A 17,711-nucleotide genomic window follows, 5' to 3' on the forward strand; every position below is an offset into this window, starting at 1 on the left:
AAAGATGATAGTAAACCTGTTTAGCAATTAATGTTCCAATATTTTATCTTATTTGAAATGGTGTGAATATCCAATTACTCTCATTTATTTTCAAATTTATCAAAATTTGGAGAGACTCTTTTAGATGGACATTTCCAAAACATAATTATTCCTTTAGTTTTCCCAAAACTTTCTTATCCAAGTTACATTTACTTAAAAATTTAATCATATCAGGTTATTTTTCCCTGTTAACAGGATTTATAACAGAAACAATACGCACTTACTGACTTCATGTAACTCTGGGTACAGTGAAAGTGTTATCCTTAATATTGATAACTCTTAAAAAGTCTATTAAGTAAAGTCATAGGTGTAAGCTAGACAAGTTAATTGCTCTAGAACCAGAGATCTGTTTTCCCACTTGTATTTAAAATGTCTCTCTTTACACACACCCCCACCCCCATCCCCACCCCCACCCCCGCTGTCTGGGGGACTACAGATGAATCAGGTATTTCCTGAGAGCCCAGGCAGAAAAGTTACAAGCCCATGGCAAGAGCAGAGGAGGGGAAGATGCAAGTCTTATCTTTTGTTTTTTAAAATCCTGCTAAGTACCCCAAGGCCGAGTCCAGGGCAATGCAGACTTGTTTGTACTTCAAGGCTTCAGTGCTCCACTGTGACCACAATATCAGCAAAGACTTGCAGGAGCTGTTGGACAGACAAAACTACTTCCCAAAGATACCAGTGATAATACTTAGTAACAGAGAAGTTTCCAGGCTAAAGGGGATCGAAGTATGGGTTGAGGACTGAGGGAGAGGTAAAGGGAGGAGGGACAGAAAACACTGAAAAACAGAGACACAGAGATTACCATTTCAGCCCATTCCATGCAGATGTCTATTCAGACACCCAGCCACAGGCTTCCAGAAAGGGCTAGGGAAGGAGGGGGCACTGTCTCCTGCCCACTGGGGTGAAAGAGCCTGGACCAGCCAATGGTCCGTCCTGTGAGGGGCTGCAACCCACAAGTGGGCCTCACACGTACACCAGCGTATAGAAATCTGCCGCTTCAGCCCATCCCCTGTGGGACTTCTCTTGGCGGCAGGAAAATAAAGGGGAAGATACTGGGAGGATCAGACTTCCAGTCACTACAGGATATGAGGTTTGAACCTGTATCCCTCTCATAAATCTCCAGTCAGTGGGGAGCCCCTGGACCAAGGTCTGCAGGGTAGGAGCTAAGCCTCTCCCCTCTCATCGAGGTGAGCTGTTGAGGTAGCAGGCCAGAGGGAGCAGGTCTCACAAGCTGAGGGGAGTGATGCTACAGCTGCTTAGTCCACTCTCTCAAAAGGAGAGGACAGAGAGAAAAGTGGAGAGATTTCAGGAGAGGGAAAAGGGAAATGGTGGTGAACGAAAAGCCACAAAGGCGAGGGGAAAGCGTTGCCTGAGTGAGGGGACTGAGGCCCCAGGGGCCAGGGAGGAAGAGTTAACAAACTAAGGTGACTCTGAGGCAAGTGGTTCAGACTCTTGTCCCCCACGTGGAGGCTGTGTTAGGTGTCCCAGAGGTGCCCAGATCCTTTCCTCAGTAGGGGTCGATCCCCACTTTGGGCACCACAAATTGTTACCAACCAGGGTTGTTGGTCTCTTTCATCAGTAGAAATTGATCAGAAAATAGACTAGAAGTTCAGGAAAGGCTTTATTGGGGCCTTTGCTGAAGCAGAGGGGAGTGAGTAAGGAGGAGCAACAGTTTCCCTTGCTTGCTCCCTGAAAAAAACCCACTTTTTATTAACCCAGTGTACAGTCATTAGTTGTAGTAATTAGTTGTAGGGGTAAGAGAAAGAACACAAGGCTCTGTGGCTCTGACAGGTCACTGCCTCTGGCCCAAGTTCTGTCATGCTGCCAACACATCTAAGGGTTCTGGGCATATGTGTTTCAAGGAAGATTTTGCAAAACAATCCCAGAACCATGAACCAGCTTCGTAAGGGGGAACCAATAATTACCCTTCAGCAACTCCACACTATTAGGGATGGAAATAACAATGAAACAGCTTTGACTGAGTTGAAGCAGACAAAATAGGATCAAAGAACCCAGCACTGCCAAGACACCCAATACATTCAAGATAAGATGTAAAGACATGACATGGCCATGACTATACACTCAACCAGAGCCAACGCAGAATAAATAACAGAGGAGACTATCTTTTTCTTTTCATGGGAGGATTAGACATGCAACTGCAGCAACATTAAACCAAGTCTCAACATCCATTCTGCACCTTGTCCAACACAGAACAGGCTAGGGAAGCTGTTCTTTTTTAATTGAGGTATAGTTGATTTACAATGTAATGTTAATTTCTGCTGTAAAGTGACTCAATTATACACATATATACATACTTTTTCATACTTTTTACCATTATGGTTTATCCCGGGAGATTGGATATACTTCCCAGTGCTATCAAGTAGGACCTTGTTGTGTATCCAGTCTCAACGTGATAGTTTGCACCTACTCACCCCCAACTACCAGTCCCTCCCTCTCTCCCCCACCAATGGCAACCACAAGTCTATTTGTGAGTCTATTTCTGTTTTATAGATAGGTTCATGTGTGCCATATTTTAGTTTCTACATATAAGTGATATCTGGTATGTTTTTTCTGACTTATTTCACTTAGTATGATAGGATCTAGTTGCATTCATGATGTTGCAAATGGCATTGTTTCATTCTTTTTTATGGCTGAGTAGTATTCCATTATAGTATTCCATTATGTGTGTCTAAGTTGGCTTAAAGCTCAACATTCAGAAAACTAAGATCATGGCATCTGGTCCCATCACTTCATGGCAAATAGATGGGGAAACAGCGGGAACAGTGTCAGACTTTATTTTGGGGGGCTCCAAAATCACTGCAGATGGTGATTGCAGCCATGAAATTAAAAGACGCTTACTCCTTGGAAGGAAAGTTACATCCAACCTAGATAGCATATTCAAAAGCAGAGACATTATTTTGCCAATAAAGGTCCATCTAGTCAAGGCTATGGTTTTTCCAGTAGTCATGTATGGACGTGAGAGTTGGACTATGAAGAAAGCCGAGCGCCAAAGAACTGATGCTTTTGAACTGTGGTGTTGGAGAAGACTCTTGAGAGTCCATTGGACTGCAAGGAGATCCAACCAATCCATTCTAAAGATCAGTCCTGGGTGTTCTTTGGAAGGAATGATGCTAAAGCTGAAACTCTAGTACTTTGGCCACCTCATGTGAAGAGTTGACTCATTGGAAAAGACTCTGATGCTGGGAGGGATTGGGGGCAGGAGAAGGGGAAGACAGAGGAGATGGCTGGATGGCATCACCGACTCGATGGATGTGAGTCTGAATGAACTCCAGGAGTTGGTGATGGACAGGGAGGCCTGGCGTGCTGCGATTCATGGGGTCGCAGAGTCGGACACAACTGAGCGACTGAACTGAACTGACCACATCTTCTTTACGCACTCATCTGTTGATGGACAGGTTATTGACATGTTCTGACTGTTATGAACAGTGCTACTATGAACACAGGGATGCAAGGATCATTTTGAACTATAGTTTGTAGAGATATATGCCTAGGAGTGGGGTTCTTGGATTGTATGGTAATTCTGTTTTTACTTTTCTGAGTGCGTTCATACTATTTCTGATAGTGACAACTTATGTTCATTCTCACCGACAGTGTCGGAGGGGTCCCTTTTCCCACACCCTCCTACAGCATTTGTTATTTGTAACATGGCCAATGACGGCCATTCTGACTGCTGTGAAGTGGTACCTTATTGTACTTTTGACTTGCATTTCTCTAATAATTAGTGATGCTGAGCATCTTTTCATGTGCCTGTGGCTGACTGTCCTTCTTTGAGAAATGTCTTTAGGTCTTCAGACCATTTTTTGATTGGGTTGTCTTTTCTTGTTGTTGAGTTTTATGAGTTATTTATTTTGGAGATAAAGTAGGGCAGCAGTTCTTAAGGTAGGGCCCAGGGAACCTCAGACTGGAGCATGATGTCTCATGAAACTATTTTCATAATATGACATTACTTTGTTCACTCACACCGTCACAAGTGTACAGTGGGGTTTTCCAAAGGCTACATGACATGTTACATCACACCAATTATGAAAATCAACCTGTTTCTTATTCAGTCAGACATTATGTTCCAAAAATGTAAAGTATGCCACTTTTTCTAAAGTAAATGTAAAGTTTTCCACTTTTTTCATAAAACTGTTTATATCCAGGGACTTCCCTGGTGGTCCAGTGGTTAATACTCTGCAATTCCATTGCACAAGCTGTGGGTTCGATCCCTGGTCAGTGAACTAAGATCCCACATGCCACAGGGTGCAGCCAAAAAAAAAAAAAAAAACCCAATGGGTTTATTAACATTAAATTATTAAAGTTTCCCAAAATTAATTTCAAATAGGGTAAACACAGAAAGATATAACCTTATAACCTACATAAAACAAAAGCTCTCTGGCATCTTCCATTTTCAGTGCAAAGGGGCCTTGAGACCAACAAGTTCGAGAACTACTAATCCAGGGAAACAACAAAGTCTCAGAGGACAGCTGTCTCTGGAACCCTGCGCTCAGGAAAGCAGTCTGTGAAACAGGTTCTGTGAACAGTGCAGGCCATGAAGCAGCCAGATTTTCTGCTGATAACTAAAGACAAAGTCTTAAAACATGAAAAGTCACTAGATAGCAAATAGAAAATAGCCAAGTATGTTGATGGTTATGAGGATAAAGACTGGTTTTAAGACCAGTGCCTGTTACAGTTGAACTTTACCTTTTAAATGCAAGTTGAGTAACAGTTGAGAGGAGGAAAAGCTATCAGGGTTTAAGAGGCTGTGCCTTACAGATCTTGTTCTAGAGTTTAGCACAACTAGCACACAGAGAAGGCAATGGCACCCCACTCGTGTTCTTGCCTGGAGAATCCCAGAGTCGGGGGAGCCTGGTGGGCTGCCGTCTATGGGGTCGCACAGAGTCGGACACGACTGAAGCGACTTAGCAGCAGCAGCAGCACACAAAAAGAGCTCAGTCAGTTAAGGAAACACCTGAATGGCTATAAAAGGAAGTTATGAGACTGAATAATGTTGAGAACAAAACGGCCATATCAAGAAAGGCTTATAACAGGGGGACCTGTTCTAGTCAGTTCTCAAGAGGGTTGAAGAAATGAGTGGACTTGAGATGCAGAGCCGTCTCACATCCCCAGTCAACCTCCCTCCGAGCCTCTTTGCCTCCTCTTGATCCCTTCACTTTCAAGTCTGATTAAAAGAGGCCGTTAGCAATCATTCCATCTAAAGTATCTTAATATCCTAAACAGAACTCTTTATTCTAACCCCACGTCTCCCTCAGAGACGTGCTTCTCCTGCACACTCCAACCTAATATGGTTCTTAACTCCTTTCCCTCTCAGGCCTTCCACATAATCCTCTAGCACGCCCTGTGGTTCTACTTCCAAAGCACATTCTGAAGCTATCCACTTCTCTCCATCCCTACTCGATTGCCCTTGGATTAATCCTAATGGAATGTGGCTTGTCTCCCTGCTTCTCTTTCGGCACTTCCCCCGTCTCCCTACAATCTATTCTCCCCCCAGGATCCAGATCAGTTTTTCGTTAATATGCCAATCAGATCATGTTCTCCCTTTAAAAAAAAAAAAAAAAAACCCACAAATGTTCCCACTAAGCCTATAATAAAATCCTAACTCCTTACCCTCATCTACAAAGTCCTCTCCCACACCTGCCCCGCCCCCCCATCTGGCTCCCATCTCCTCTGCTGCAGTCACACAGGCCTTTCCTATCTTCTCAAATTCAAAACTCCCTCCTAAGTTCAGTCCAGCCTGAGGGCCTCATATTCTCTGGAATCCTCTTCCAAAGAATACTGATTTTGCTGCTCTTTTCAGTCAGTTCAGTCCAATCGCTCAGTCATGTCCAACTCTTTGCGACCCCATGGACTGCAGCACACCAGGCTTCCAGTCCATCACCAACTGAGCTTGCTCAAATTCATGTCCATTGAGTCCGTGATGCCATCCAACCATCTCATCCTCTGTCGTCCCCTTCTGCCTTCAATCTTTCCCAGCATCAGGGTCTTTTCCAATGAGTCAGTTCTTCAGATCACGTGGCAAAGTATTGGAGCTTCAGTATCAGTCCTTCCAGTGAATATTCAGGACTGATTTCCTTTAGGATTGACTGGTTTGATCTTCTTGCAGTCCAAGGGACTCTCAAGAAGTCTTCTCTAACACCACAGTTCAAAAGCATCAATTCTCTGGCGTTCAGCTTTCTTTATGGTCCAACTTTCACATCCGTATGTGACTACTAAAAAAACTACAGCTTTGACTAGATGGACCTTTGTCGGCAAAGTAACGTCTCTGCTTTTTAATATGCTTCCTGGTTTGTCATGACTTTTCTTCCAAGGAGCACGCGCCTTTGCATGTCATGGCTGCAGCCACTATCTGCACTGATTCTGCCCTTTTAGCCCATTAAATTCTTATCTCAGTGTCACTTCCCACGTTTTCAGCAGCCTTTCAGGTCACTTTCACTAAACGAGCTCCACTTCCCATTAAATGTCAACCTGGTTGACATTCTGGCTCCTTTTTAAAAAAAATATTTATTTTACGTGGCTGCACTGGTCTTAGCTGTGGCATGCAGGCTCTTTCAGTTGCAGCATACAGGATCTCTAGGTGCAGAATGTGGGATCTAGTTCCCTGACCAGGGATCAAACCTGGGCCCTCTGAAGTGGAAGCAGGGAGTCTTAGCCACTGGGCCACTAGGAAGTCTCTCTGGTTTCTTTCTTAATAGCATTCATGACCTGAAATCTTCTTGCTTCTCTATTTACTTGCTCCCTAAGAACAGGACCTTGTTGATCTTCTTCATTATTGTATCCTCTAAGCTCAGAAAAGCAAAAACAGTGCCTGACCCACAGTAGATAAATATTCAGTGAATCACACAATGCTGTTACATTTAAAGATTCACACCCCTGACCCCCTCCAGCAAACTGACCTCAAAGGAAAAGCAAGGTATTTACCACACATACATAAACATTACAGATTCTTAGGCTTGGCTTCAGAATGCTTAGGACTAGGTTAACATACAGCGCTATTCTCTGTATCAAATTTTACAACTGATCTTGAATTTTGCACTATCTGACCAGGCGGCTCCATTTCAATCCTGCATCTAATATAACATATATTAACAATGTTATTATGTACAGATCTTTTTTCAACAAGGCTTTAAGGTTCACCAATATACTAGGATCCTCTGAGAAACTGGAGCCAGTGGAACTTTTCTGGTGCATGGTAGTATTTCAGTAAGGATACTCAGTAAGATTTTATGTGTTCTCTCTGTACAACATTACCAAAGAAATATTCTTCTCTGGCTTCAAATAAGGTAATATTTTTGAAGTATCAAAAATAAACCAATTCTTACAAGAAGACAAGAGAATAAATGGAAGCTTTTGTTAGTGAAACAAGTCAATTTATTATATTTCCAACAAGGCCCTTTTTTCTCTATAATGAAACATACTACAATATTTTACAACATAACTTAGTTTTTTAATAGCTCAGAAAGGAAACTTTTTTTTTAAGGAAAGTAAATATTTTGGGAAGAATAACTACAAGAAGTTACTTTTTCAATTTTAATACAGTAAGAGCTTGCCCCCCAGGTATATTAGCCAGCATTTTTCCCCTTAACAAATCCATCAAGTAAATATTAGCCAACAAGAAACCTACTTTTTGAAAATGAGGCAGAAAAGGCTTATATTTAAACAGGAAACGAGCAATCTAAAATATTTATTTTATGTGGCTGCACATAAAATAAATTATTTCACGTTACTTTAACAAGGCAATGTATTTACATAATTAGGTATAAATTATTAATTATGCTGATTAAGGTCCTAGCAAAGACTCAATTGGTCTGACTGTATCTCCAGTTCAAACAGCACTCATCTGGCTATTAAGGTAAACATCACAATGGAACTGGGTCTGTTTAACTAAGGGGGAAAAATCTCCTCAATACTGCACATCTTCTGTCACTGGAAACAAGGATCATTAAGTCAGGGCCATCTTGGTTCTGAATCTCTCCATTTTTGTTGGAAGAAGACTTACCATCTCTTTACTAAGCTCTAGCTCAACTTCTATTTCCTGGGCAGCTTCAGGGTGCTTCTCACAGTAATCAACAATAAATTTGTAATGTTCCAATGATGTTGCCAAGTTTTCTAGCTCTTTCTTGGGATCTGCAGTGATGATTTTGCCATAGAGGCGGGCAACTCGAAACTTGGCTAACATGGCAGGGCGAAGAACATCTTCCCCTATATGCTCAGGAAAGACTTTATTTGGGTCTCTCAGAGAGTCTAAGAAGAGCTGGTAGTACTTCAGTGCTGACTTATTCAGATTATTGATTTTTTTCACAATGTGTGAATCAGGATCCCTCAGCTTGTCAGCTATGGCAACCTTCAGATCCATCATATCATAGTAAGCATGTGCAATTTCAAACTGAATCTGTCTGTTGACCAGCAGGTAATACTGCGGATTGAGGTCCACGATCAGGGGCTCTAGCATAGCTATTCTGCGTTTATGCATCTTGCACCGTCTCTCCATGTCAGTCTCAAAGAATGCAAGCACCTTAAACAGAGCGCTGTGGTCTTGGACAACTTCAATATGGTCAGTGACATAACCATCAATCTGAAAGAACTCTTTTGCCTCAAAGACATAGTGCTGACCCGTTAAGAAAAGCTCTCTGGCTTCTTCAAAATCTAAAGGTCTCAGATAGCTCACTTTCTCTTCCACTGCAGAGATGGCATCACACAGTTCACCGGTTCCAAACTGCACAGCTTTTTTCCTAACACTTTCTTCCTCATCTAGTTCTTTTTTCCTTAAAGCTCTAAGTTCAGATTGTTTATCAAGATCAAGCTCTCCTATGTTGTCCTGAAAGAAAAAAATAAACTATGGTTAAGGAAGACAGACACTGACTTGTCTCCTGCTGCCAGCACTAAAGCAAATTTAAGATTCCCTGGAGAAAGGAATGGCTGCCCACTCCAGTGTTCTTGCCTGGAGAAGTCCACGGGCAGAGGAGCCTGGCGGGCTACAGTCCATGGGGTTGCAAAGAGTCGGACATGACTGAGCAACTAACACACAAGAGTAAAGACAAGAAAACCCTCTTACTTCCCAACCTGGTGGAGGGAGGTATTATAATCACATCTTTTAGTCACTCAGTTGTATCCAACTCTTTGTGACCGTATGGACTGTAGCCCGCTAGGCTCCTCTGTCCATGGGATTTCCCAGGCAAGATTACTAGAGTGGGTTGCCATTCCCTTTTCCAGGAGATCTTCTCAACCCAGGGATCGAACCTAGATCTCCCACGTTGCAGGCAGATTCTTTATCACCTGAGCCACCAGGGAAGCCCACATCTTTTTAAAACTCCTATTTTTTTTAAAATATTTATCTGTTTTATTTGACTGATCCAGCTCTTAACTGTGGCATGTGGGATTCTTTAGTTTGTGGCAAGCAAATTCTTACTTGCAGGCATTCAGGATCTAGTTCCCTGACCCAGGGATAGAACCCAGGCCTCCTGAATTGGGAGTGTGGAGTCTTAGCCACTGGACCACCAGGAAATCCTGACTTCTTTCTAGTTATATTCCAAGTAATTAAAAATGAAAGAAACTAGGAAAAAAGTAAATAACACAACTAAACTGTTTATTACTTTCCTCTTTGGGGAACTAACTCATTTATAGTTACTCCTTCAGATAACATAAATGCATATGAAAATGGTAAGAGCTAAGAAATATTACCTACATGTAATACATTGTCAGTATTGATATTTTAACATTAGAGTAAGGCTGAAATCTGTCTTAAAAATATTGCAAAGAAATTCCATTAACAGCATGATGTTTATGCTAAGTTATTTAATAAAATATACTACAGAGGAATGCTCTAGATCTCTCAAAGATATTAAAATAAAGACTGTTAAATCTACCATCATAGTTAAAGTTATCTCCCCTACCTCCTGGGGCAAAAAAAAAAAGAGGAAGGAACTAAGATGGTAGAAAAATAGTCAGTTCATTCTTTTCTTCCTGGACGATAAAATTAAACATCAGATAACCAGTGGTCAGCCCCAAGGCCAGCTCTTCTCTTCATTTGAAAAGTCCTCTCTCTAGATCTGCATTGTTCAGAACAGAGTCATGTGCTGCGCGTGGATGACTACTGAGCATTTGAAATGTCCAAACTAAGATGTGATCAGTGTAAAATAATATACACCCAATTTCCAAGACTTAGTACAAATTATAAAATAGTGCAACAACTTTTTAGTATTAATGACAAATAGAAATGAATATTTCTTTATATATTCTAGGTGGAAGAAATACAAGTTAAAATTAATTTCACCTGCTTTTTTCTTTGTCTAATGTAGCCACTTCCCAGGTGGTGCTAGTGGTGAAGATCCCACCTGCCAATGCAGGAGACATAAGAGACACGGGTTCGATCCCTGGGTCGGGAAGATCCCCTGGAGGAGGGCACAGCAACCTACTCCAGTATTCTTGCCTGGAGAATCCCAAGGACAGAGGAGCCTGGCAGGCTACAGTTCATGGGGTCACAAAGAGTTGGACACGACTAAAGCGATTTAGCACCGAGCACAATGCTGCCACTAGAAAGCTTAAAGTGACCTAAGTAACTGGTTTCCTACTTCTATTGCTAATCACAGCTCTACACAGGTGTCTCCATCTGTGCCCATGGTTGCAACTGCCATCCACAGGAGGAGGACCCACAAATCTTCAGGTACACCAGGCTCTTATTAGGCTCCAGACCCGTAACTAAAGCACCTCACACACCTCCTGCTCCTCTTGGGAGACTAGGACCCCTCATCCTCAATATGTCCACAATGGAACTCTCCCTCTTCCGCAAACAGGTTCCTATTCGACTCTTATTTTAGTGAAGGTCACTCCCTCGATCTGGACAGCCAGCCGATGCGGGAGAATCATCCTTGATGTCTCTCTCCTCTCTTAGCCCACACTTCGTGTCTATCATCAAATCCTTTCTGTCTTGCCCCCTAAATAACCTCTTGCACTCACTCTTTTCCACCATCTCTTCTGCCACCATCCTAGCCCAAGCTCCCTTCACATCTCACCCCCACTGTTCCAGTGACCTGAGTAATCTTCCTCATCCACGCTTGCCTTCCCTCAATCCTCCATTCTGCCACCTAAGTGATCAGTCCAAACCCTCCTGCCCCCGACCAAGGCTTCCAGTTATGGAAGGCCCGGCATGTTCCAGCCCTTCTCTAACTCGGTCTTCTATCACACATGCTCTCTCTGCTCCAGCCTCATAGGCCTTGCTCCAACATTTCCACCACCATGCTCCCTACACCTCAGAACTTTTCAACATGCTGCTTCAGCTCCTCGGAATGCTGTGCTTTTTCTCCAGTCTAGAAATTCCTATGCGTTCCCAGAGCTTCCTTCAGATGTTACTTCCTCCCATTGTAACTTTTTATATCTTGTGTCTCTCCTTTGTGGAACTTACTAAAGTTGCACTTCCATATGACATAAAAAACCAGGTCTATTTTTGTTCATCATAGTACAATGGCTACTATAAACCTGTCAGAAATAAATACTTAAATTTGTATATGTTATTAAGCTTGAATTAAAGAAGGCTTTTCAGGTAAGCAGATGATCAAAGGATGAAGCTAAGGTAACAGGCAGATTAAAGGAAATCTGAGTAATTTAGCAGTGTGGTCACTATGTGAGTTTAAAACAAGTAAAGTGAAGTCGCTCAGTCATGTCTGACTCTTTGCGACCCCATGGACTGTAGCCTGCCAGGCTCCTCTGTCCATGGGATTCTCCAGGTAATAGTACTGGAGTGGGGTGCCATACAAGCAAGTGGTAAATTCCAGTGCCCAGTCTGGAAAGCACAGACTAAAGGAGTGGCAAGAGTGAGCCACAGGGCACTCTGCTTGACACGATCACTTCAAATGCAGGCCTAAGCCTCTAATCTTGTTTACTTGCCATGCTTCCTGGCGGTGTCTTTATTTACACACTTTTTAGACTGCTTTCTGAGCAGAAGAATGCTGACATATTTTCCGGGCTGCAATTTCTCTAGACATAAAACTCCCTAGTTCTTCTCCCCACACCCTTCCTTTTCCAAATACGCCTCATCTTTACCCTTGACCTCCAAAGTGCTCTCACCTTTGAAACACTCCTGCTTCTGGGGTTTTGTGGTTTGCTTTTATTTTGTATAGTAGTTTCACAAGGTTCTATATTTACTAGTAAAAAATGGTTAAACTTTAATGCACGTAAACAGAAAAGAGGCATGACAACTCCTCCAGGAAAGTCTCCTGGAGAATATGCATCCAAATGATTTGTTTTCCTCTGTAGTGTTAAGTCTCTCAGCTGTGTCTGACTCTTTGTGACCCCAGGGACTGTAGCCCTCCAGGCTTCTCTGCTCATGGGATTCTCTAGACAAGAATACTGGAACAGGTTGCCAGTCCCTTCTCCAGGGGAATCTTCCTGACCCAGGGATAGCATCTGGGTCTCCTGCATTGCAAGCAGATTCTTTACCATCTGAGCCACCAGAGCTCTGATTAGGAACTAGAATCCATTAAGTATGGATTAATAATAATGGTATCAACAATGATAGTTAACAGTGATTGAGGACTTAGTTACCTTCTGGACACTTTCTGAGTCCTTGATACATATTTAACTCACAGGAACACTATTAAGTACTATTATTATCTCCATCTTACTTGTGAGGAAACTGAGACAAAGAGAAGTTAACTGCCATGCAGACACAGCCACCAACTAGCAGGGCTGTTTCCAGATACATTCATACTTATATTTTTATCCGCATATATATTTACTGTCTAGAGTATATAAAGATTAGTAAGATTTCCTGCCATCAGGTTGCTTACAGTCTAAGAAGAGGTAAAGGAATAAGATAAGAATATGGATAAAAATAATAAAAAGTCAAGTGACTTAGGGAGGGTTCCTGAGGAGAAGAGATCCGTAGGGTTTAAGAACTGTATACACATTCAATAGTTTTTGAGCACCTGTTATGTCTAGAAATCGGTACACAGTATGAATATGATGAAGACTCCCCTCTGGTGGGGCTTTATGCTCTATCCAATGGCAAGTCTTGAAGGAAGAGGTGCTGTTTGAGACAGCCTTAATGAAGAGTAAGATTTGAACAGGATGAGACAGGGAAAGCAAGAAGTAAGCTTTCTGCACTCCACGAATAACACACATGCAGTGAGCCCAATGAGCATACTTCCCATTTCAAGCTTTTACTTACATCCTACTGTTTAAGACAGAAAAGATCACTTTTGACTGTATTACCTGCATGGAAAGTTGGGCATTCTGCATGAGAGTCAAGCAGTACTTGATCCAGCATCTTGCTATTTCCCCTTTCCTTTGGTGATAAAGCTCTGGCACATCTCCTTCAGCTTCCGTAGCTGAAAGGTACAACGTGACTTGTGTAAGCCAATGGTCACAACTGTAATTTTCATTGTGTACGCCATTCTTCTTTATATTACTCTTGATTATAAAAATAACAAGTCCTACCTGAAGCAGTGGGAAGAAACTTACCCAAAATTCCTACCACCCAGAGGTTCTTTCTAGTTTTTTTCTTTTGTATTACCTACAGGTAGAAACTAAGGTCACCACATATATTAAATTTTGAGTACAAAGCACCTCAGATATTGCAAGATTGGTTCCAGATCACTGCAATAAAATGAGTCTCATGAATTTTTGGTTTTCTGTGGCTTATAAAGGTTAAGGTTTGCACTATGGTGTAGTCTATTAAGTGTGCAATAGCATTGTCTTAAAAATGTACACATTTTAATTAAAAAATACTTTATTGCTAAAAAAAAATGCTAAACATCATTTAAGGCTTCAGAGAGTCATAATCTTTTTTGCTAGTTAGAGGGTCTTGCCTCATTGATGATGGCTGCTGACTGATCAGGGTACTGGTTACTGAAGGCTGGGCTAGGGAGGCTGTAGCACTTCCTTAAAATAAGACAACAGAGAATTTTGCTGGACTGATGGACTCTTTCTTCCAGGAACACTGTCTTCTGTAGAATGCAATGCTGTTTGATAGCATTTTACCCACAGTAGAACTTCTCTCAAAATTAGTCAATCCTCTCAAACCCTGCCACTACTTTATCAAATTTATGTAATATTCTAACTCCTTTGTTGTCATTTCAACAATTTTCACAGTATCTTCACCTGAAGTAGACACCATCTCAAGAAACCACTTTCTTTGCTCATCCCTAAGAATCAAGTCCTCAGCTGTCAAAATTTAGCATGAGATTGTAGCAACTCAGACAAACCTTCAGGTTCAACATTTTAAAAGTATTTATTTATTTAGCTATGTATTCAGCTGCACTGGGTCTTAGTTGTGACACATGAGAGCTTTAGTTGTGGCATGTAGAATCTAATTGCCTGAAAAGGGATCAAATGTCGGTCCCCTGCTTTGAGAGCACGGAGTATTAGCCACTGGACCACTGTATAGTGTAGGTTCAAGCCTGTGTAGTGTAGGTTCAACTTTTAATTTTAGTTCTCATGCTAATTCTACTATATCTGCAGTTACTTCCTCCACTGGTCTTGCAACCCTCAAAATCATCCCTGAGGGTCTGGTCAACTTCTTCCACACTGCTGTTAATGTTGATATTTTGACCTCTTTCCATGAATCACAAATCTTCTTAATGACATCTAAAATGGTGAATCCTTTCCAGCAGATTTTCAATTTACTTTGCCCAGATATATCAGAGGAGCCACATCGACGGCAGTGATAGCCTCGTGACTTTTTTCTTCAAATAATAAGACTTGAAAGTCGAAATGACTCCTTGATCTATGGGTTACAGAATGAATGTTGTGTTAGCAAACAACATTAATCGTAAGTACATCTCCATAAGAGCTCTTGGATGACCCAGGTACACTGTCAATGAGCAATAAATCATACTTTGAAAGGAATTTTTTTTTTGAACAGGTCTCAGCAATAAGCTTAAAATTTTCAGGAAGCCATGTGTTGTCATCCAGGTTTTGTTGCTCCATTTACAGAGCACAGGTAGCACGACTAGCATAAAGCATAATCAGCATAATTTTTAAGGACCCTAGGATTTTCAGAATGGTAAAATCACCAGCTGCACTAGCCCCTAACAAGAGAGTCAGCAGCTTGTCCTTTGAAGCCAGGCACTGACTTCTCTCCAGCTATGAAAAGTCCTAGATGGCCTCTTCTGCCAACAGAAGGCTGTTTCAGCCACACTGAAGGTCTGTGTAGGGTAGCCACCTTCATTAATGATCTTAGCTAGATCTTCTGGATAACTCACTACTTTATTTACCTTGCCCTTTTATGTTATGGAGACGGCTTCCTTCTTTAAATCTCAACTTCAAACTTTTCTTCTGCAGTTTCCTCACCTCTCTCAGCCTCCACAGAATTGAAGAAAATTTGAGCCTTGCTCTGGATTAGCCTTTGGCTTAAAGGAATGTTGTGGCTGGTCTGATCTTCTATCCAGACCACTAAAACCTTCTCCACTGTCAGCAGTCAGGCTGTTTTGCTTTCTTTTCATTTGTGTGTTCACTGAAGTAGCACTTTTAACTCCCTTCAGCGACTTTTTCTTTGCATTCATAACTCAGCTAACTGGTGCAAGAGGGAGCGTCTTCTGGCCCATTTCACATGCATTCCTCGCTGAGTTTAATCATTTCTAGCTTTTAGCTCAAAGTGTGAGATGGGCAACTTCTCCTTTCACTTCTAGGTCGCTGCAGGGCTACTGACTGATCTAATTTTGATAATGCTGTGTCTTCAGGAAACAGAGAGGCCCAAGGAGAGGGAGGGAGACACAAGACCACAGCCAGTCAGTGGAGCAGTCAGAACACATTTACCAATTAACTTTACCATCTTATATGGACACAGTTAGTGGCACCCCAAAGCAATTTCAACAGTGAAAGATCATTGATCACAGACCGTCATAACAAATAATGATGAAAAAGTGTGAAATAATAGGAATTACCCAAGTGTGACAGAGACAACGAATTGAGAAAATGCTCTTAGAAAAACAGTATTGATCAATTGCTCGAGTTGCCACAAAACATTTTTTTTTAAATTCAGTGAAATGTAGTAAATTGAGGGCTTCCCTGATGGCTCAGATGGTAAAGAATCTGCTCCCAATGCGGGAGACCCAGGTTCGATCCCTGGATCGGGAAGATACCCTGGAGCAGAGAATGGCAACCCAAACCAGGAATCTTGCCTGGAGAATTCCATGGACAGAAGAGCCTGGTGGGTTACAGTTTATGGGGTCATAAAGAGTCAGACATGACTGAGCCACTAACACAACATAGTTATCACTATCAACTCTTTAACGTCATTTTTAAGTATAGCATCATGTACAATGTATAGAAATATATTTCTATACTTTGGTCATTCTTCGAATACTGGCCATTGTTTCCAATTCCGCTTTACAAACAACTCTAAACAGGAAGATCTCTGTGCATAGATTTGTCTGGATTTTCAATTATTTCCTTAAGATAGATTCCTAGATGTAAAATTTACTGGGTCAGAGTTTACACCATTTAAAATGTTCTTGATACACACTGCCAAATTATTTTCAACAAATACTCTAACAACATATAAGGCTGCTCAATAAAGCCATTTTAAAACTACTGAACACAGCCAATGTTTTAACTTTCTACTTTGAAGAGTAAAAACAAAACATCTCACTGGAGGTTTAGTTCTCATTAACTTTTTTTTTTTTTGGAGAAATACCTTTTAGATTTCAACCAAGCTAAGATTAATTGAATGTAATAAGAGGAAAAAAAATTAATTTTATAATGTACATTCCTCTAACTCAGCCTCTGTATTCTTCTGATCCTTAATGATACAGTTACTTTATTATAAAACTTGTTAGGTGACCAACACAGTTTTTAAACTGAGATAACTGACATATTAGTTCCAGGTGTACAACATAATGACTTGGTATTTTTAAATACTGTAAAATGATCACAACAGTAAGTCTAGCTAGAATCTGTCACTATACATAGTTAAATGTTTTTTCCTGGGATGAGACCTTTTAAGATCTACTTTGTTAGCAAATTTCAAATATGCAATCAATACATTATAACACACACTATGCTGTCCCTTACATCCCCATGACTTATAAATTTTATGACACCCTTCACACATTCACCCACACCCACCTCTGGCAACCACTAATGTGTTCTCTGTACCTAGGAGTTGTGTTTTGGGTTTTGTTTTCTTGGGTTCCACATATAAGTGAAATCATACAGTGTGTGACATTTTCTGATTTCACTTAGTATGATGCCCTAAAGGTCCATTCATGTTGTCAAAAATGGCAAGATTTCTTTTCTTCTTTTTCTCTATCTTTCCACATACCACTGTAATAGCTAAGATTTACTTTTCACTTTCCAAAAAACCATTTTCATCCCTAGTAAGAACACACACTTTACATATTTTAAGTATCTTGTTAGAAACCAACACCCATTATCAGGATGTTCAGCCTGTTGTACAGAACAAGTAGGTTTGATTTTTATCTGTCCTGAGCCTTCGCAAGGTTGCAGAGTCCCCCAACCAATTTCACAGAGCAGAGATCGGGACAGCAGCTCTACCTGGGGAGAAGCAAGTTGCTCATCTCCCAGCAGTGATGTAAGTCACTGATCAGCTGGATCATCTCCTTCATATGAATGTTTGGTTCTGTAGAAAAGGTGATTTTTAATCCCAACAGTAAAACTTTTCTACCTGGATTCTAAGGAAACAATACATAGCTGAT

At 41.3% G+C, this 17,711-nt stretch overlaps 1 protein-coding gene across 1 annotated transcript in view; it reads right to left on the bottom strand.

The window, feature by feature from the left end:
* Positions 1-7,410: 7,410 nt before the first annotated feature.
* Positions 7,411-17,711, bottom strand: part of LOC120865206 (kinesin family binding protein) — a 53,995-nt gene continuing 43,694 nt past the window's right edge. The window contains exons 6-7 of the mRNA XM_040242248.1: positions 13,267-13,382; positions 7,411-8,875 (exon numbers count right to left, since the gene is read on the bottom strand). Coding sequence (XP_040098182.1) covers positions 8,000-8,875; positions 13,267-13,382 — 992 coding nt within the window. The 3' untranslated portion in view covers positions 7,411-7,999. The remainder of the gene's footprint in view (positions 8,876-13,266; positions 13,383-17,711) is intronic.

This window comes from Oryx dammah, unplaced genomic scaffold (genome assembly GCF_014754425.2).
Source record: "Oryx dammah isolate SB20612 unplaced genomic scaffold, SCBI_Odam_1.1 HiC_scaffold_6, whole genome shotgun sequence".
Lineage (NCBI taxonomy): Eukaryota > Metazoa > Chordata > Mammalia > Artiodactyla > Bovidae > Oryx > Oryx dammah.